At 32.9% G+C, this 21,202-nt stretch overlaps 2 protein-coding genes across 3 annotated transcripts; both read left to right on the forward strand.

Moving 5' to 3' along the window:
* Positions 1–1,465: 1,465 nt before the first annotated feature.
* Positions 1,466–5,752, forward strand: LOC118052788 (cyclin-T1-3). Its single transcript, XM_035063838.2, has 7 exons — positions 1,466–1,705; positions 2,123–2,411; positions 3,288–3,369; positions 3,939–4,073; positions 4,156–4,328; positions 4,436–4,587; positions 4,838–5,752. Exons 2-7 carry the CDS (start codon positions 2,221–2,223, stop codon positions 5,383–5,385), a joined length of 1,281 nt encoding a protein of 426 aa, XP_034919729.1. The 5' UTR covers positions 1,466–1,705; positions 2,123–2,220; the 3' UTR covers positions 5,386–5,752.
* A 10,474-nt stretch (positions 5,753–16,226) lies between these two features.
* On the forward strand, positions 16,227–20,972 carry LOC118052790 (transcription factor bHLH110). Of its 2 annotated transcripts, none has more exons than XM_035063840.2 (7): positions 16,227–16,981; positions 17,416–18,103; positions 18,690–18,842; positions 18,970–19,035; positions 19,431–19,496; positions 20,031–20,093; positions 20,595–20,972. In XM_035063840.2, the coding sequence occupies exons 1-7, from the start codon at positions 16,845–16,847 to the stop codon at positions 20,742–20,744; spliced, it is 1,323 nt and encodes a 440-aa protein (XP_034919731.1). In that variant the 5' UTR covers positions 16,227–16,844; the 3' UTR covers positions 20,745–20,972. The 2 variants fall into 2 exon arrangements, with proteins under 2 accessions (XP_034919731.1, XP_034919732.1); XM_035063841.2 differs by having other exon boundaries at positions 16,237–16,981; positions 18,714–18,842.
* Positions 20,973–21,202: the final 230 nt, after the last annotated feature.

Below are 21,202 nucleotides of genomic sequence, written 5' to 3' on the forward strand. Positions count from 1 at the left end.
TTAAATGAATAAATATTTGTATTATTATGTATGATGTTTTTTAAAACACAGTTTATATCGTATTCCAAATGTTCTCTGAGTCTCAAAGGCGTGATTAATACAACAAATTTTGGCATTATGTATTTATTTATTTATTTATTTATATCCTTTTCCATCTTAGAAACCGTGGCAAGCATTTTATCAATAATTAATAAGGCAACTAGGCCACTACTAGACTACTTTATAGATCCACATGAGAGGTACGTAGTGCTACATTTTAAAGGTTTTGATTCCAAATTCTTCTATACAAACCCATTGTTAATTGTCTCACATTAATTTATTTATTTATGATGTGTGCATGTTTTAATATGTTCTTATCCAGCATTAAGTTGTTGATAGGAGTTCAAGACCCACATCCCTCGTGATTCGGTTGACTTTCGGTGGGATCTTGATTGACTTTCTCCATTAATTAGGCATTTCAGTTAATTAATAAAATTATTGTCCAGAAATAATGATGATATTCAGTAACAGTCAAGAACATGGTAAGATTTTGGCAGTGTGTGTATATGAGTGCGTGGGTTAAAAGATTTAATTAATCCCTACTATTTTTATTTATTTATTTATGCTAACTTGCTCTTCTACGGGTCTACCTTTATTTTTATATTAACTATCCAACTCACGTTGCGCAGCGAGTTATACTTTTTTTTTAAAAAAATATTGAATATATAAATTATTTTAATATGTTTTTTATATAAAAAAATTAAAGATATAAATTAAAAAATATATTCAAGCACCTAATTAAATAAATAATAATAATTTATAATTTATGTAAATAAACAAAAAAATCATCAATAACAATCAAAATATAAACTACAAAAATTAAGAGATAAATATGAATCAAGATATTCAATTATATAAAATAAAATATTTACTTGATTATATTTACTGAATTTGTTTATTTAATCAATAAAAAATAAACTCATATTTTAAAAAATATGACCTAATTTTTTTTTTTAAAAAAAAAACTTATTCAACGTAAAAAAGTTACATAAGGCCAAACAAATCAGAAATAACGTTCTTTTTTTATTACTAGAGAGGGATAACTTTTCAAGCCAACCCTTTTGATTTCATTATCTGTGAAGGGGAATATGAAAAGGAAGAAGACAAAGAAACTAAGAACGTGCTCGGATATTAAAAAATTATATTATTACTCCTAGCATATTTAACAAACAACAAGAAGTAAAATGAGCTGATTGGCAGCATAATTAATAATGCTGGATCCAATTTTAAATTGAGCTGAATGGGCCGAAATTAGCAGTCTACACCACTTCTCTTTAGCTTTCATTTAGTGAAAGGACTTTGCCCACGTAGATGACCAATTGGGCCCAGTAAATTTAAGTTCAGGCCCATATAGCTAAAGATCACGTGAAGCATGAGGAATCTCAAGTATCCTTTCTTCACTACAAAGCAACAACCGCCATAGCATGCGTTGGGGAGAGCGTGCAACGAACGCGTCACGCGTTTGAGACGACGAAAGCACGTCTAACATCAGAGTCAACGTCAACTTCACTGAAGTATGAAATAGAAGGGAAAACAATAAAAGAAACAAGAAAAATAGAAGAGCTTCAAACGGTAACCTAAAAGCTAGGCTTACTGAAAAGCGACTGTTGCATCCCCTGATCCTTCCATCTTCTCCAGGCATGCACGACTCTTTCTCAATTTCTAGGTTTGTTCTTTCGATTAATTGATCCCTCTTTTCTTCTCAATTGATTTTGGAGTTTAATTAAATATAGAATTATGCGAATTTGAATTTAATTCTAGTAATTGCGTAGAATCTTTGTAAAGAAACGAGGCCTCTTCTCTTAGAGGAAAAACTAGAAGAAACTTTCCGTAATAAAGAAAATTTTATGAATTGTAATTAGTCATAAGAGCTAACAATTTTTTTTCTTTTTAGTTATTATTGGAAATCTTGAAATTTCCCCAACGGGAAATTTTTGGAACTTTCTGCACCAATAGGTTTTTTAATTTATGCAATTCTTGCTATGAAATAGTTGGTCTTTGGATAATATTTCTTAAAAAATTCCTTTGAAGATTTATCTTTTTTTGTTCAATTTTGTAAATATTTGTCTGTTTAACTGGGCAGGAATCGAGGGGTGATTTTTAAGTAAGGAAAGTGCGTTTAGCAGTCATATCTTGGGCAGTATATTTAGAGCTCTCTTCCATTGAGAAGAGAAGTTGAGGATGGCTAGGATTGCAACTAGCATGCACTTGCCGAAGGAGCCTCAGTATCATACACGCAAGTGGTACTTCAGTAGACAAGAAATTGAAGATTTTTCTCCTTCTAGAAGGGATGGTATTGACGCTGAGAAGGAGTCTCAGTTACGGAAATTGTACTGTTCATTTATTAAAGAGCTCGGCGTAAAGCTTAAAGTGTAAGCTCTAGATTTATCTGTGTTGATCCGTGCATTTGAGCTCTAGATTTATTTGTGTTGATCCATGCATTTGAGATGCAGTGGTCTAGTAACTTGAAGGTGGCTATATGATGCGTGCTTTGGCTGTGTGCTTCCGATAGTGTTACAAACTTTACATCCCTATATGTCCGATTCCATATTTATTCCAATGGAAGTTGCTTCGTGTTACTTGCTTCTTTCTAGCTTGTATGCTTCATTGAAGTTGCCTATTATGTTAGTTGATGAAGTTTGTGGAGGCTGTTCTATTGGGTGAAGATTCAGATGAAGTTGGATTCCTATTTTCACCCAGTTGCATGTACTCACCAGAAGGAAGAATTTTATGCCTTTTTACATTGTCATTTCCAGTTCTGCTGCTGTTCTCTGCATGGCTTAGCAGCATTTATTTAACCCATCTTCCACTCATGGTTGATGGGATGGTACTTGATTATATTCATAGTCTCTTATTGTTTTCACCTTGTCTTGACTTGATTAATCCTTTAGGTGCTTTTGTTGCCATGTGAAGTGGTTTGTTTCACTCTGGTTGCACAATCTCTTGCTATCATACTGTTTGTGGAGTCATCCTTTTGAAACTGTGCTCCTCTATCTCCATGCTCCTTGTGTTCCATGGGAAAGTAAAAACACACTTCGGATGATTGGTGCACAAAACCATCTCCAACAACTCTTAAGTTGTGTAACTTGACGAACCCTCTGAAAGGCCTAAGAGTATTATTTCATAGTTGTATGGCTGTGGTTCTTGACATGTCATCATTGCCCTTTTATGCAAAACAATTTATTTTCATGACACTCTTGGCATTTCATATTCACCGGTGATGGTGACCCTTGATGTCTGCCCTTCAGGCCCCAGGTGACAATAGCATGTGCATTGATATTGTGCCACCGGTTTTACATGCGTCAATCTCATGCAAAGAATGATTGGAAGGTACTACTTCCATCCTTGGGTTGTATCTGGCTCTCCTATTCTCAACAACTCTTGTGTGGGTTGGCTAATTTGTAATTTTTCTTTGTCGGACAAATACTTATAGCCTGCAAAGCGTATATCTAAGCATCCATCTTGTTACACACCCACAGAGCTTACATTTGCATGTGAAACTGAATGTATTGCATCAATGCTTGACATCTATAATGTTGAAAGCAGGAATATGGGTCCATGCTGTTACACTATCTCTTAAAAGGAATTGTTGATATTATTTTTTAATGTAATACCGTTTTCCAGATATATTATACTCTGTTTTTTTTTTGTATTTGAAATGCACACTTGCTTTAACCAAGGAACGAATATCTTTTCTGACTTTTTCAAGCTCCATACCATTTTAGGTCTACTTTTTATCCTTTTCCTCCCCTGTGCTTGAAGCGAATCATCATTTCTAAAATCAGCCCACATGCTTATGTTTCACATGCACAGAAACATATACCTTTGTTTTGGGAAACAACAAGCAGATGGCTGGTTTTGATTTGCCTTTAATTCCTTGAAAGTTTTAAAAATTGCAGACAATGGCATCTGCAAGCATGTTTCTTGCTTGCAAACTGGAGGAAACTCCGCGCTTGCTGAGGGATGTTGTTGTTGTGGCTTACGAGCTGATGCACAAAAGGGATCCTTCTGCCTCACATAGAATCAGGCAGATAGTAAGTGGATTCCTGTAATTCTTTTAGTTTCCATGGTTCCAAGCTGTTGCGCTTACTTATCCAGCATATCATTTGCTTTTAGGGATTTTGCAGTAGTCAGAAGGAATTGCTTGTAACTGGAGAGAGGCTTTTATTGGCAACAATTGGTTTTGATCTTGATGTCCAACTTCCTTACAAGCCACTTGTAAATGCTTTGAAGAAATTGAACATATACCCAGATCTTGCAAAAGTAGCTTGGAATTTTGTGAATGATTGGTAAGCCCTCTATTTGCTCATTGTATTTGGTCCTGTGTAGATTTGATTATAGATTCTTGCCAATTATCTTTTTGAATGATCATGTATTTCTGTGATGGGATTTGCAGGCTTTGCACAACTTTATGCTTGCAGTACAAGCCCCATTACATTGCAGCTGGTTCCATGTATCTCGCTGCCAAATTTCAAAAGGTGAAACTTCCTACAGAGAAGGGAAATGTCTGGTGGCTGGAGTTTGACATTTCACCTAAACAATTAGAAGGTATGTTGGTATATATTGCTTTAAGTCAAAATTATGAACATCGGAATCCTTGATCTTGACTACCTGCTGATATCAATTAGCATTTCTACTATATTGAATATTTACGCAGATGCAGTTTCTGTAGTTCAAACATAAATTTTTTTTAAGAGATGCACCCATATTATTAGTAGAACAACTTTTTTCTGCTCATTCATGTGTCCTCGTTTAACTTTCTGTTATTCATCAACCTATTTTCACAAATGCTTTCCAGAGGTCATCCAACAGATGGCCAGGTTGTTAGAGCAAGATCCAAAAAGGACTCTTCCGGCAACGCATGGGAGGGTTCCACAATCTAAAGCTTCTGCCAAGAAGATGGTTACCAGTAGTGCGCAATCAGCTGTTACAAGTGTATCAATGTCTAATTCACTTGCTAGCGATGGGGCTGTGATGGAAGCTTCATCCTCATCTGACAGAAACACCAGCCTGAATGAAGTTTTACCATGTCAAACAATTGATAGTGGTGCAAGCAGTGTTGTTGAGGATGGTGATGGTAAGAATCAGCCAAGAACAGGGGACTATGAGTTGAGCTCCAGCAGCAATATTGCCCCATCTTATAATTCCCATCATAACATTGATGTCCACCAGATTAGAGAGACATTAAAGAGACGGAGATCCCAGATTGCTGCAAAAAGTAGAGCTTCATTGTCCAATGAAACCATGGATGCTGAGTTAGATACGGAAACTTGGATAGAAAGAGAGCTAGAAGAAGGGATAGAGTTGCAAACTGCTCCTTCAGAGAAGAAACGAAGGAAGGTGTGATTCTGAGGATAAGAGCTAAAATAGTTACGTATAGTTGAACGAGTTTCAGTATTCAGACATGCAAATCTTTCTTGGTCTCCTGCAATTGTCAGGCAAGTTTTAGAATAACCTCGCAACATTATTCTTGTCATTTATTGATTCCTGAGAATATCAGCTAAAATAGACACATTTAGTTATATAACATTTTTTGCATCGAATATTTTCATTAGAGCGAGAGTATTAAATTTGTGAAGTTATAGATCATTTATTACAAGAGATTTTGTAATTGTTAGCAGAAGCGGCATCCATGCTAGGAAATAATTCAGCATGTTGTTTTTCTGCCCTTCTTTAAGGTAAAATTAAAGATTTCTTCGTTACTTTATTGTTCTCATTCGTTGTAAAGCTAAGAAAGAAATTTTCCATATTCACAATTGTAAGCATGGCTTGGATGTGCCCCTGTCGTTCCTAGTTTTCAGCCCATTCGACGAGTAGCTTAGATGAAGCTCGGGTAGTCTTCTGGCCCATTTAAGCAAGGATCCATTGGCACTCCGGTCCAGGTCCTCGGTCCCATCAAAAACAACTTGGTCAGAAACGAGCTGGGTCATTTATTGGGCCTCTCTAAAACTTTACTGGGCCGATACTGAGACCTTCTTCTTCTTCTTCTTCTTAGAATATTCTTAGAACAAGGTTATGGATATTTTAGGTGTTCCACTAGTCTATAGTGTAAACTTAGCATTTTCCTTTTGCATTTTTTTTTTATTACATACAATGAACAAAAACATGGTGTAAACGATTAGAGAAACTATGCTGGGGGTTGAACAAAGGCTAACAAAAAAAAAAGATTATTTTTTATGTGAAGTATAATTTTAAAATACATTCATCACCGCATTTCCAAGCACTCATAAGAATAAAAAAAAGGTTTTAAGATCATCATTATAATTTTTTTTTCTTTTCAGATTAAAACGAGTATTTATTTATGAATTAACATTTTTGGTTTGAATTTATAAAATATTAATTACAGATATCTGATTTCTATTATTTCATGCCCATTAAAGGCTTCAAAATAAGACTGAAGTCAATGGAGAAACTTATTTAAGGGGTCATTCGGTACTATTTTCTTTTCCTTCTTCATGTATTTGTTTTCATTTTTAATTAAATAAAGAACAATTACCAAAGTTTTTAAAACCAAACAAGATGGTTTTAAAAAGTTGTCACAGTAATTTTTAGTTTTGCTTTTTTAATAATAATAATAAAAATAAAACTGGAACGGAAACCACAGATCGTATATTAGAGAATAACAAGTACTTAGTGTGGTGTATTTTCATTTATTTTTAAGATTCTTGAAAGCCAATATGTTTAAGAAAGATGTAACAGTGTCATCTAGGCAAATGATGTGATGGTCAAAGGAGGAAAGAATGATCCAATGGCCAGTCCTCCTGAATTAGTCGATTCTTTTCTTTCTGCCTCTGAAAATTATAGTAAAATTGATAAGAAGGACGCTTATTTTTTAGTCTCTTTTCCTTTCCACCTTCACTTTCCAGACCCTTTTGCACACTGGCAATCCTTTTTCTCCGTACCAAACAAAGTGCTGAGACATTTCACTTTCCATCATCTATTATTTTTTACCGTCCACTTAGCACAGGGAGAAGCAAATCAAGATCACAAACAGATCACGTGAAAGGTCCAGCATCATTGGACTGCATCTGTTCATAGACAAAGACAAGAAAGCCTATCTGTGCTTTATGCGGGACGACGACCTGGATAAGAGTTGTGCACGAGAGATATTGCGACCCCAATAGATTATAGCCAGAAAGATAGAGAGGAGTTATAGAGAATAAGGAAATATTTCTAGGGCTCAGTGGACATGGAAAGCAAAGAGAAACATGGCCCTTCTTCTGTTGAATTCTCATGCCTCAAGCTTGACAAAGCATATATTCTGGGGTTCCCACGACTTGTCTTCTTCTCAACACCTTTAAATCCTGCTCGCTTTAGACCACCTCCTTGAATTTGACAAGCTTTTGACTCGATCGATCGAAATGGAAGAACGAGAAACTGCACGTATTTTATATCATAGGTTAATGGCAAACTTTGATTGCTTTAAGATCGATTACTTGGCTTCCTTTTCCAGACCCTCTACAAAAAACAAATTGCTTTAGTGACGTCGAACCAGTGAGAATATTTTCAGCTTGCTTTATCGATGTTTGAAGGAGAATTTATTGGACTTCTAATCTCCTGAAGATGGTTGATGATGCATACTTTATACCAGTGATGGTTATAACTATAATATCTATCATGATAATGCGTGTTTGGTAGGAACTCAGCTTTTTGACTAGAGATTGAACTGAAAGTTCGAAGTTGCGTCCCTGATATTATATATATATAAACAGATTGGCATGGACGATTCACTGTGTTTCTTGTTATAGATAGTGGTATAATAATCAATGAACTTGTCATTGGAGATAATATATTTTTTTCGTTGGATCCATTAATTATTATAAAGAATGATTGAGAAGAATTCAGTTTTTTTTAAAACCTTTTAGGAGCACATTGCGAAACTACATTATCTTTAAAAGCAAAATGATTTATAAGATTAATAAGAGATAATTCAGTCTTTTTATATTTTAAAAGCATAATTCATATTACTCTTAAAAACAAAAAAATTTAAACTTGCATCCATATGATATTTCAAACTTGGTGTTTTAGTAATTAACTAGTTGGCTGAGATGATTTGGTCTTTTAATAAATATAAATGTTATTTTAAAAATAAAAATAATTGGAGCGTGCGATAAATGTGTCAACGAGTAGGCAATGTTCGCACTTTTCAAGCGATGTGTGAGTTGTCATCCCGCATCCAAACAATGTTTAGAAGCGTCTTATGATCAGTGTGGCGCATATACACAGTAGTGTAGTGGTTGGCTCTCATGAACTTTATTCTTCCCCCTCTCTTTTCTCTCTCTTTTCTTTGTCAAAATATCAAGGTATTCTTTTATTTGTTTTTTTGTATCCAATTTGATCTTTATTGTTTCGATTGTTATTTATTTTTAATTTTTTTTTATTGTTTTTATCCTTTAATTTTATCGCTCATCATTTGGTTTCAATTAAGTTTTTTTTAATCAAATTTAGTCCTTATTTTTTTTTGTTTTTTATTATCTTTTTTATATATATATAATTGAATTTTGTTTTCAATTTCATATCTCAACATTTGATTCCAAATTATTTTTATATCAAATTTAGTTCTTATTTTTTATTGCATTTTTTTTCAATCTCATGCCTCAATATTTTGTTAGGTTAACACAGGTTGACTAAAAAAAAACTTTCATTAACTTATTTTTAGCTTCACCCTTTCAACATTGGGTTTTATCTAGCTTGCTTTTGACATGGTTATCCTAATATTACATCAGATCATAGATCTGACATGCTTAATCTGAATGGGCTCAAGTCAGGTTTTTTTTTTTTTAAAAAAAAAAACTTTTTTAACGTTGTCAATTTATTTATTGCAGTTACAATTTTTTTTATCTATGTCATTTAAATTGGCCAAGTTTATTAAACCCAATCAAGTTAATGAACCGAGTATCATATTTTTTTTTAAAAAAATAATATTTACATCATTTTAGCATTTTTTTTTTTTACATTAATAAGAAGAAGTAAAACTTTCAACAATTCCTTAATTTCGGCTGGAGATACACACACCTTGCCTTTCACCAAACAAGAAAGGTGGTCAATTAATTAGTTTCGGTACGCAGGCCAAAAATAACAAGGAAAGATCACTTTCCGTAAAACCAAAATGTTTATAGGGTAATTGATCATCCAAGTCCAAGATCTACAGTGGAGCGGAGGAAGGTCGCAGATACATATCGTCTGGGAAAAGAAAAATTCTTTTATCACTTGTGATTTGGTTGCTGAAAAACATCATCAAAATTATAGTCTTTTCAGGGTTGTTATACACTGAAAGGTGCAGAAGATTACAGTACTCGAACAATAATTAGAACATTTGCAAAGCAAGTTTGCTCCAAGGGTTGAGGATCCTCCATTATCTAATTCAGGGTAGCTAAGAGATGGAATTCCTATGAGTTTGTGTATGTGCTTGTTTAGTTGCCCATATATAAACTTAGGATATGATTATTAACTGCTAAATCATTTATTATCATAGCTTTATATATTTAGCATGAAATATAGAAAGCATTAGCTTTACAAAATGTACGTACGTCTAGTTAAGCTCAAGGTTAATTAATACATACTATATATAACTATTTAGAAAAGACTGCAACTTTACAATAAAAATAAAATATCTTTATTGAAAGTGCCACCAATGGGTGTTTTACACTTTTACCTAAGGTTGACTGGCTATGACCGAAGAAAAGGGTTTTTTTTTTTTTTTTTTTTTTTTCAATTTATGATTTTGATGGACCCCTAAAGACATCGATGACAGCAAAATGCTTTTGGAGGGTTATAGAACTGCTTTTAACAAAAGTTCATGTAAAGAATCTTTATAAAAAGAAATTATATATATATATATATATATATATATATATATAATAAATGATTTAATTATAGCGCATATTTGAAAGATTCACCATGTTTTAATCCAACAATGAAATAAAAGGTTGTTAATCTTCAAACGGTAGCCGTACGTATACCCTTTTTATTCAATCACTCACTCTAACTTTCGATATGATTGCTACTTTTGAATGAATTAAATGCACATTCGAAATTCCCAAGTTTTGAGTCCATGTAGGAACCAATCCTGGCCTTTTTTTTCACTTTAAGTAGTCCTCTAATTAATTAATTATTATCTGATTTGTACACGAATATTATTACCTTATTTTTTATTTTATTTTTTAATAATCTATACTTGTTTTGCAAGTAAATAAGGGTATGACAACCTAGCATTAATAATCACATAAATAAATATGTTCAAACAGAAAAGAAAAACACAAAAAAAACAACAACAAGAAATAAAAAATAAAATAGAACATAAATTAGATCAATTTAGCAAACTTTTTGTTCCTCTTAGCAAGTTGTGTAAGTAAGGTTTCTTTTAACTGACTTCAATTATAAAGCGACAAAAAATCAAACACTGAATTCCAATCTGACATTAATTTCATCTTGAAAAATCTAAAAATTTCTAGCTAACTAAATACCCCCACAAGATAACGTAGGCCGAAGTGAAGATAGTTTTATTTTTGGAGACTTCATGGTATTGTATTTGGTAAAATAATTAAGAACAAACACATAAAAAAAATAGAATTTTTAATGATCTATTTATTATGAGTGTTTAGTGTTAATCTAAATATAAAAATATATATATAGATTAAACTGGAAATACTATTTTATTTTTAATAAATAATTATTTAACAGTATCAAAAGCAAGATTCATATAGCCTAATTTGTAAGAAGAAGGTTAAGTTGTTTAAGTTCCTGAGATCGGAGATCTTTTTCAAGATAGATTCCACAACCAACAATCCGGCATGGTTCTAGAACTGAAAAAGCTTCATTAGTAGAGAGAACATATAATCGAGGAAATAAATATCTAAGAATGTCAATTTCTAATCACCAATCCGTCAAAAAACAAATATCCTTGGTGTCTTTCTAACATATTGCCTCGTATCACGAGGGAATAGGTCCAAGGCAATTTCTAACATATATACCTTTTCACTAGCAAGGCCATTGCAATTGCTTTGCTCAAGACAATTTTGTCCTTGTCTACTCATCTCTCATGATTCTATAATTAGTGTTCTTTAATTTAAAATATATTTTTAGTTTTTTTCTTTAATGTTTATATCAATTTATTAAAATCATAAAAAACATCAATTTAATATCTTTATGAGTGCTTATTACAAAAAATCTAATACCATGCGTAATTTATCTTCTGAACACAAACTGCTTTCTAACCTTTTGCCATCCAAATACTAATTTAATGAATGGCATGCTCCAATATCTGTCCTTTCATCCATCTATTATTTCATTTTATATATGTTCTTGACCTTTCTAATTAACGCTTGATCGAGCCTCCTTTGCTTTCATCACGCCTTGAAATTATTGTTAAAGGGCAGGCAGTACACTTAATTACGCCTTCCGATTTCCTTGAACGAATCTTTCAAGATTCATGAAAGTGAGAGTGATAATTAAAGATTTATGTAAATTGAAATGTAGAAAGAAACAGCTCTTTTGTGAATTGAATCCTGGAATGTAGCGGGACTAGGAAGTTTGCAAAAGGTGACCTGCAAGAATAACTAAGGAAGTAAAGCTTTCGTTAATTAATAAAGAATAATTGCCTTGAATAAGAAGAGGGAAAAAGTAAGCTAAAAACAAATAAAAAAACAAAAAAACAAGAGGTGGGCGGGCATGCTAGCTAGCAGAGCAGCTACAGGTGGGTAAAGTGAAGCTTGCCCATGCTCTTATCCCACATTCTCCCATCAACTTTTCGACTGATGTGAACCCTTGTGGGCCTGAACAAAACATTATTATTATAGGTCTTCTTAGAGGGATTGACAGCTTAATCATACTTAATTCTCTGATGGATTGACAGCTTAACATACTTAATTCTTTCATGCATTGACAGCTTGATCATACATACTTAATCTATGAATATTAATTGAGCATACAGATTTTAATACATATATATATATATATATATATATATGGTTTGATTGAAATTTCTTACAACTAATTTTTTTTATATGCAAGCATTCTATTGGTTGTGCCTTACAACTCAATATTGTTAAGTTGGAAATATACATAATTATAGAACTTTCTGTAAATTTGAGAATTTTATTTGGAAGGTTTCGGAATTTTAATTATCCTTGAATAAATAGCATAGAGATTTTATAGTAAGTGTTTATTTTTATGTTATGACATCCTTTTTAAAATACTTATTAAATTGATTTTTTTATGAAAATATATTAAATTGATTTTTTTTATGGCCGTGATTTATTGATATTAAAAATAAATAAAATATATTATTTTAATGTATTTTTAATTAAAAAATTAAAAAACAAAAGAAGACAAGAATAAGCAAAGCACCCGTACACATTTATAGTATGGATAAGCAAACGTATGTATATCTGTCAGAACACTAGATGGAATATACAGTAAGCAGCAAACTAATAATTAAGAGCAAAATAAAATTTGAAAATAAAATGAAAAAATAAGATATGTAGAGACAGGTGTGCATCACAATGTTTGTATAATGAAAGACTACAAGACTAGGGTTAGCTTCTTTTTGTTTGCCACTAGGGGGATATGATTGAAATTAGATGAGACTCGATCATTAATTCTTCCAAAGCATCATGATGAGCTTTTTTGAAGTTTAAAAATTAAAAAAAAAAAGAAGAAGAAGAAGATAAGATAAAGATAAAACATTAATATTTATCCTTCATTATTTTTTTTTCTTTTGCTGATAAGGAAACTATATCTATCCTTAGGTTGAATTGATGAAATTACATGATAATGTATATTTTGTATTTTGGGATTGATGACTTTTTTTAAAAAAATAATATTGTTTTAAAAAAAATTAAATAATTCAAGTTAGCCCATCTTATATATACCCCTAGTTTTTAATTTTATAGGTTAATTGCTAAATAAATTTAATAACTATTTATAAATTCCAAGATATTTCATTAAAAATTCTCACATCATGATCATGATATGGATATTAAAATATGATTGCAAGTTTCTTGATAAATCCAAATGACCAAACCATGTACTAGCTAGTCAAGACCATGAACGTCGAATCAAAATTCAGTGACTTAGTACTGATACCTTTATGCAATGCATGCATCTGGAGACATGTCACCTTCTTCAAGTAATATTTAGAAATTGTTTTTGTTTTTAAATGTAATTATAGTTATTTTTTAAATAATTATTTTATGTTAAAATATATGTTAATAATATTTTTTTTATTTTTAAAAAATTATTATTGATATCAGAACATTAAAATAATTTAAAAATACTAAAAATATATTAGTTTGAAGTAAATAAAAAAATAAAAAAATAATTTTTAAAAAATACTTTTAAAATATAGAAAAAAAAGCCTTTAGCTAGAAAATGGAGAAAGCAGAAGCATTCATGAAAGAAAGGGTGCTTCGAGGACATGTTATAAATTTATTTAATGACTTGCTGGTTTTACATGAAATAAAATGAATGCAGTACAAAAAGATAAAAGAAAACAAAAAAAAAAACATATAATTTATGAAATATTAAAGAAAAATTGAAAATTCAATCCGCTTGCACCTTGTTAAAATTCATATTGTTTCTTATGAGTCAAACACTTTATTTTATGATGAAGGAAAGGAGATTCCAAGCTCAATTATAAAATGTACCTTTCACTAAAGAAAATTATTAACAAATCAAAAAATCTATAGTTTGAGGGATGCAGGAAAATACTCCTCAACATTATAAGAATTTTTCCCATAATTGTCAAGTACTAGAATAATGGAATAAAAAATTATCCAAAATCTCTTACTCTATAGCATAAAATTAACATCTAGATTGCTCAACTAGAAGTAACTCGTGTTGAAGAAGAAAGTCATTTATACAAAGTCGATTTTGAACTATCAACAACATAAATATTTGTATTTTAAATGAAGCCATTTTAAACTTTATATTAGATTTAAAATAATTAAATTTTTCAAAAACAATTCTGTCAATAAAAAAAACTACACAATTTAATCAAGTAGTTATCATTTTGCCTAAATTTCACATCTTTTGATCCAGTTCATTTTGTGAAAGGTGCACCCTTTCTAAAAATTCATGTTATGTTTTAATTGTAGAAAACAACAATATGCCTCGATTTAGTAAAATAATTAATGAATCTCCGAATGGGTAAAACTATAAGAAGTATATATAAGTAAATGATCGAAACACCAAGGAGAAAACTTATTAAATTCCAATGTAAATTACAATGCATTAACTTAATTTACAGTAAAGCTAATTAGCTATTGTGGCTTTCATTCACCGTTGTGGTGTTTTTGTGTTTGAGTGTATTTTAAAAATATATTTGTCTTGAAAAAATATTAAATTAATTTTTTAGTGTTTTTTATGATTTTAATATATTTATGTCAAAATAAATATATAAATTTAAAAAAATATATTTTAATATATTTTCTAGCTATAGAACTTTTGAAAAAACACTACGGAAGCAATTACATGTGATAAGAAAATATGTAGTGCAAATTATAATGGTTGCACATGCACACACAAATTTCATTTCATTAGTAATTAAAAAAAAAAAAAACATGTTTTCCTAATGCCAAAGGTTGTTGTAAAAATTATATCTTTTATCCAATGAAGCTTTTTATGGGTTGGTGTCTCCGATGCAAGAAAAATTCATAAAATATCTTGGAAAGTGGTTGTGAGAGAAAAGGCAAGAAGAGGTCTAGGTGTGGGCTCTTTACAAGGGAAAAATAAGGCTATGTTATTTAAATGGCCATTGAGTCTAGGAGACTCCAATTCTGGAGGGTGGCAGGACATCATCATCAAACACAAGTATAAGCCTTCTGATGAGTCAATGGTCTTCCAATTCTCAGTGTTATACTATCACAGCCATGGAAAGGCATAGACTCCATTATTAACTCTGGTTTGGCAACTTCAACTATCTTGAAGAATATGAGTGTAATTGTTTCAAGGTGGTTAATGGGGAAACCATTAAATTTTAAACAGATAAATGGCTGCAAATTAGAGCTTTGCAAGCTTGTTTCCGACGGCTTTATGATATATCAACATCCAAAACAATGACACTGGTGGAAATAGGGGACTTTATGGGAGATTCTTGGCACTGGATGTTTAGTGGAATCGGAGATTAAGGTCTTCAGATCAGACACAACTTCAGCCATTTGTTTTCCTAATAGATAAGGTCAAATTGAGCACACACAAAGAGGATTTGAAGCAATTGACAGCAGAAAGCAATGAACAATATTATCTTGTCACGTCTTGCATTAAACTTATTGATAAAGCAGAGTATTCAGGTACACTCACTTTCACTACACTATTATGGAAAGGATTTTCTCCTCTTACGATTGAAACGTCCTGTGGCTTTTGCTCCAAGATACAATCTGTACAAGGGATTTTCTAGTACGTAGTTGATAGCTCTAAGTGAAGCAGCTTGTCCTCTTCATGATAATGGCATAAAAAATGTGAATCGTCTTTTTCTTCACTGCTATGAACCTTGGTATCTTTGGCAACGATTCATGAATTGGCTGGGCATCAGTTGGTGCATGCTGAAATCTATCGATCAAGTTGTTTTGCAATGAAGTATTCTAGTTAAAGGTCGATTCCAGTACTGAAGAGCTGCATTTACAATGTTAACTTATGGTATTTTATGGAATATTTGGAGTGCAAGAAACAAACAGATTTTTTAGGATATCATGTCGATTTGGACTATAATGTTTGAGCTTATTCTTCATCGTTTGTCTCTTTGCTTGAAAGTTATGGATGCAAATTTATCTGGGAATGATTTATGTAGCAGTTTAGATGGTATTTTAAAGTGGATAAATAGGTGATATTACATAATCTTTCAACTCCAATTCTTTTCTATATATATATTTTGCTTTCATCCTTTATCTTTTCATATCAAAGCTTTCACATGTACATTTAATCACTTTTTTTAACATATATACCATTGTCTCAAAGGTAGCCAGGTCTTTGCAATAAAACACCTGGATTATTATATATATTTGAATTTAATTAGTATATAATTACAATTTTTTTTAGAAGTTTTCTTTAGTCTCTGAATTACCCTAATATATATTTGAATTAATGCATGGGTGAAGTTGTAAATTAACCATTTACCTAAAAGAGAGAGAGAGAGAGAGATTTTAATTACCCCTTCCAAATAGACTTTCAAGCTGAAATTAATCTTCACATCGAGAAAACAGATTGTCCCTTAATTCGTAGGTGCACAAACCTTTGATTGCTAAGGCATGTTGGGTGCTTGCTTAATGAAATGTATATATAAGGACACCCTTGGACATGTGGCTCTGTGTGTATGTGTTTTTGTGTGTGCGTGTGAAAGAGAGAGGCATGGTTTGGTTGTTATCATTTCTCTCCTCAGCCCTTTGTTGAAAGCCTTGGGATCGAAGGCAGGATCTTTAATCATAACGTAGGGGAAGTGTAATCATCTCCCTGTAATTTCAGAGTGCACAAAGAGAGAGAGAGGGAGGGAGGGAGGGAAGAAGGGAGAATATTGAGAAGCTGCAGGAAAAGAAAAAAAAAATTATTAAAGTCGGAGAGAGGTATGGATCGAGATGGGTTATCCAAGCTCTCCCACCTTTTTTTTAAGGCTACTTTAGATGGAAACTTGAAAGAGTAAAGACCAAACTGAGAAAAGTGGCTCTCCAAAAGAAAGAAGATGTGTGGGTGTCACCTGAACTGTTTCTTTGAATAGAGTGAGAGATTCCTAGAGCAAGCAAGCCATAGATTGTTATATCTTAATTACTTATCTTGGGATTCTCAAGCCTTTTAAATAATAAACTCTCATTATTATGGAGTCTGCAAATCTCCATCGCCAACATGATCAGCTCCAAGACCAGTTTGTTGGGTCTTCTTCTTTAACTGCTACTACCCCATCTAGCTATGCAGGAGCTGGAAGCACCCATGCTTGGACCCAAACCGTCACTTTGTGAGTTCTTTCCAGCTCTGATCTCCCTCTTTTCTCTCCCTAAACTATAAGCAGCTTTCCACAACGAAATGTTTTACTGTATTTCACAGCGCCAGCGTATATAAATTAACTTTAGATTTGGAATCTCCTTTTTTTATCTCACCTTTCTTTCTTTTCTTTTCTGATGATTTGATGTACATCAATCAAAATGCCTAGGAATTCAAACCTGTAATATGTTTGGTCTTTGTTAACCATCAAATGATTTTTATTTGGAGTTCAAGACCATACACCCCAGATAGCTAGCTATATATTAAAAACTAGATGGTTTGTGTTCTCTTTTTCATTTTTAGAGAGTATTATTGTAGCTTCATGTGCTTCTAATTTTCTTGTTTGAATTGGTGGTTTTTAGGGCTTTTTTATTTATATTTATTTTCTTTTAACTGATCTTTATGCAGGAATTCAGGCAACTTAAGTCCAAACTACAATGGAGGTATCTTCAACCCCAGACAGAAATACGGGAGTCCAGTCTCTTCTGTCAACAGCACCATGATTCAGGACCTAGGCTTTCAGCACTGGAATAACAATGCTGGCAACTTCAACAGCTTTTCAGCTTATCATGACCTGCAACTTTCAAAAATCAAAGAAGAGCTCTCGTCGGATTCTTTTCCAAAATTTACTGAGATGTTAAATAGCCCTTCAAGTACTATTGAAGATCCACATCTATCTTCCTCAAGTTACTTCAAAGATGAACAAGAGGGTCTCAGTCTTAGTGAAAAGCTCCTTCTCAAGACTATTTCACCCGGTTTTCCAAGAAATGTCCATGATCAGTTTTCACCCCGAGAGATTTCCTCTTGTCATCACAACGGTTCCAGCTTTGGAAGTGCTATACCCAGCAGAGAGAGCTTTAGTCAGATATATCCTAGTATAAATATTTCAAACTTGAAACAGCCATCTTCACCGTTGATATCAGGCTCCTTTGACATGAACTTGCAGGGCTTGGATCTCTTAACCTCTACTAGATATAGTGGAAGTTTTGCCCAACCTTCTGACGATCCTCTTGCTATGTTTAATAAAGACAGTCTTTCTTTTGGTCTCGATCGTATGCAGCAAGCCAGTCAGAGGCCATCATGTAGCCCTAATAAGGTGAAGTTTAATTCTTCTTCCCTCTTCTTTATCTTTTTCTTCATTTTTGGAGCAGCAGCGAGCTGTTGCTTAATTTTACCATGGCATGACAGATAGTTGTTGTTTTTGCAATTATTTAGTATTTCATTTCTTCTCTCCTCAAACGAAAGGTGGCATTATGTATATCTGCAGATATACATGTCCTTAATTTGGCATTAAATGGATCAGCAAATTCGAATTTATCATACAAAAAAAACAACGTAGTGATTAATTGAGCTTGTACAGGTGCAGCAACTCTAGCTAGATAGCTAACGATAATATGATTAAAATTTTTAATATATTTCAATTATATATATATGTTTTTTTTCCCTATGTTGATAGTAAAATTTAAAAGCTAAAACCCTTTATTGTAAAAATTTTCTTTAGCAACTCATGGCACCAAAAGAAATTAAAGAAAAGCTAGCTAGCAGCTAGCCTTCTCTTTTGCTACATGATGGGTACTTTCAGCTTTAAGCATTGTATGAATCTCTTTATCAGGAGAATCGCTCTTTATTATCTTCTTTTCTTAAAATGACTTTTGAGCGATCATTGAACTGATTTTTATCAGTACTCTACTCTCTGTATTTCAAAGATATCCTCCACCAATGAAATGACGGAGGCTAAAAGGCCCAACAACAGCTTGATGGAGCCAAAGGCAACACAATCTGCTGCACCCAAGAAATCGCGGTTGGAGTCACGCGTTTCCTGCCCTCCTCTTAAGGTGCGAAACCTATAGTATTTGAATAACGTTTTGTAGAATATATACACACATGCGTTATGGCTCCTTTTATTTTGTTTTTTCTTATGCGATTTAGCTCAGATTTGTGACATTTGGTATTAATTAACAGGCTAGAAAAGAGAAATTAGGAGATAGAATTGCAGCTTTGCAGCAGTTAGTTGCACCCTTTGGAAAGGTAATCTAAATTTTTTGCCTCAATTTTGCTGCCCCTCAAGTATCGTATATATCATCATCATTGGATGATTAATATTAATGGTTGCAGTCTATTTTTAAGTCTAGATTAAGAGTTCGTTTAGCAAAAGTAGAAGCTTAGAAAAACAGAGCCTAAATTGATTAGAAATTAACTTACACATTTTAACTTAATTAATTTGAAACCAAACTCTATGATTAAAAAAACAAAAAAAAACACTTTATATACTCGAGTGAAAAAAAGGGAAATGAGTGGCAAACATAAACTGGAGCAGCTCATCCGATGTAAGGAAAAAAAAGGAAGTTATTTTTGTTGTTGTCTTGCGAAAGAGGAATTGATTTGTGATTTTGCATGTGGATGGGTTTGGGAGAATATTGCAGACAGACACAGCATCCGTACTAATGGAGGCTATTGGATACATCAAATTCCTTCAAAACCAGGTCGAGGTATTTTCCACTTACCCAACATTCTTCTCATATTTTGTAATGTTCTAAATACTAATTTATCCTTCTCTGACACGAACACGCATATGTTTTCTTAAAATATGCACTAGGATATTGCTAGCGTTGCTGTTACCTATACACCCCTTGGTCAAAACTAGGGCAAAGACTAAAGAAACCTCGTTCTTCTGGAAGAAAATTTTATGTATTATAAGTATACATGCTTAGGCAAAAATGGTAGCTAGGGTTTCCGTCAGGATTTGGCATCTTTCTAATTATGATACGAACAAGAGATCAATGCCTAGTGATCGAATTACTCGGTATGACAGGATTGAGATGCCTTTTGATCTTAACTAATGAGTCACTGGAATATTTGATCTCATACCACTTGAAATAACCCCAGATATAATTTTAATAGCTAAACACTGCCCACTAATTTCTTTTATAGAAGTGTTAGCTTGTGCCCCATGAAGGCTAATTTGAGAAGAGAGAAGGGTAGCTGTGATTTAATTTTATTTATTTTTTTTAATTTCTTTGCAGACATTGAGTATTCCATATATGAAGTCATCCGGCAACAAGACGAGCAGAAGCATCCAAGCGGCGGTATGAAAGTGGCTTTCTAACATCTCGCAATACAAAACATATGAATGCACTTTATGTCGTTTTTAAAGTCCGGTTGGAAGGTTAAACAGAGGCATCGAGATGCTGTTTCGTTGACTTTCCTAGCTAGAACAATAGATATGGTGGAAGTCCAAGTAGAACCCATCTGTTGCTTGATTTTGAAGTCAGCATTACTTCACTGTACCCATGATAAGAGCATGGCTAAATTAATTAAATACCCAGTTTTTCTACCAAGTCGCATTCTAGCTCGGGCTTAATTCTTGTTTAAGATGAACTGTCATAAATCATGGACAGGGGCATGCTAATTTTCCTGATTAATGGGTAATCGATCCTATTCATCAAAAAAAGAAGGAAAAAACTATTTACTGGCCATTATTACTAGCTAGTAGAATGATTATTAGATGATCATTTGTTAGGCATATTGTGTTGGTTAATGATATAAAGTTAATTTATAACATTTTGTGTATGTTGCAATTGTTTCAGGCTTCGAATTTGGGGGATATTGAAGAACCAAAGAGAGACCTGAGAAGCCGAGGGCTCTGCCTGGTGCCACTGTCTTGCATGTCTTACGTAACAAGTGATGGTGGGGGCGGAGGCATCTGGCCACCACCTAATTTTGGTGGAGGGACATAGCCATCTGGATCGACTTTAAGCAATTATGTTAACACTTGATCAAAGATTAAGTACTCTGATCGTTTTTTTTTCTGTACGTTTAGTGGAGCAAATTTGGTCATCCTGCAAAAAATAAGTATTCTGGGGTGGACCAAATTTGATCCATTAACAAGTTAGGTAACAAATTCATATGTAATATCTATGGAACTCTTGTTTTATATGAAAGATTCATGCACTTTAATTGCTTCATGATATTCAACCATGAACATCCCATTATTGGCATGAGATGCTATTGGCTCCAAATAACTCTGAATTTGTGCTATTTGCAATTTGTCCAGCAAACTTATTCACCCTGCTTTTGTTTCGTAGAGATTTGAGGTGGCAAGAGATTGAGTAGCGGCCGGAGGAGCCCCCGAATTAGTCAGTCCGATCAATTATTGAGGAGAAAAGCTGGGCTGGTTTGAAATTGTGGGTACGAC

This window comes from Populus alba, chromosome 2 (assembly GCF_005239225.2).
Source record: "Populus alba chromosome 2, ASM523922v2, whole genome shotgun sequence".
NCBI lineage: Eukaryota > Viridiplantae > Streptophyta > Magnoliopsida > Malpighiales > Salicaceae > Populus > Populus alba.

Excerpts from the sequence above, each read along its gene's own strand:
- LOC118052788 (XM_035063838.2), top strand. The coding sequence starts at position 2,221 with ATGGCTAGGATTGCAACTAGCATGCACTTGCCGAAGGAGCCTCAGTAT. Across the intron at positions 2,412-3,287 it reads CTCGGCGTAAAGCTTAAAGT|GCCCCAGGTGACAATAGCAT; the intron begins GTAAGCTCTAGA and ends TCTGCCCTTCAG. Across the intron at positions 4,329-4,435 it reads TGGAATTTTGTGAATGATTG|GCTTTGCACAACTTTATGCT; the intron begins GTAAGCCCTCTA and ends TGGGATTTGCAG.
- LOC118052790 (XM_035063840.2), top strand. The coding sequence starts at position 16,845 with ATGGAGTCTGCAAATCTCCATCGCCAACATGATCAGCTCCAAGACCAG. Across the intron at positions 16,982-17,415 it reads TGGACCCAAACCGTCACTTT|GAATTCAGGCAACTTAAGTC; the intron begins GTGAGTTCTTTC and ends ATCTTTATGCAG. Across the intron at positions 19,036-19,430 it reads TAGTTGCACCCTTTGGAAAG|ACAGACACAGCATCCGTACT; the intron begins GTAATCTAAATT and ends AGAATATTGCAG.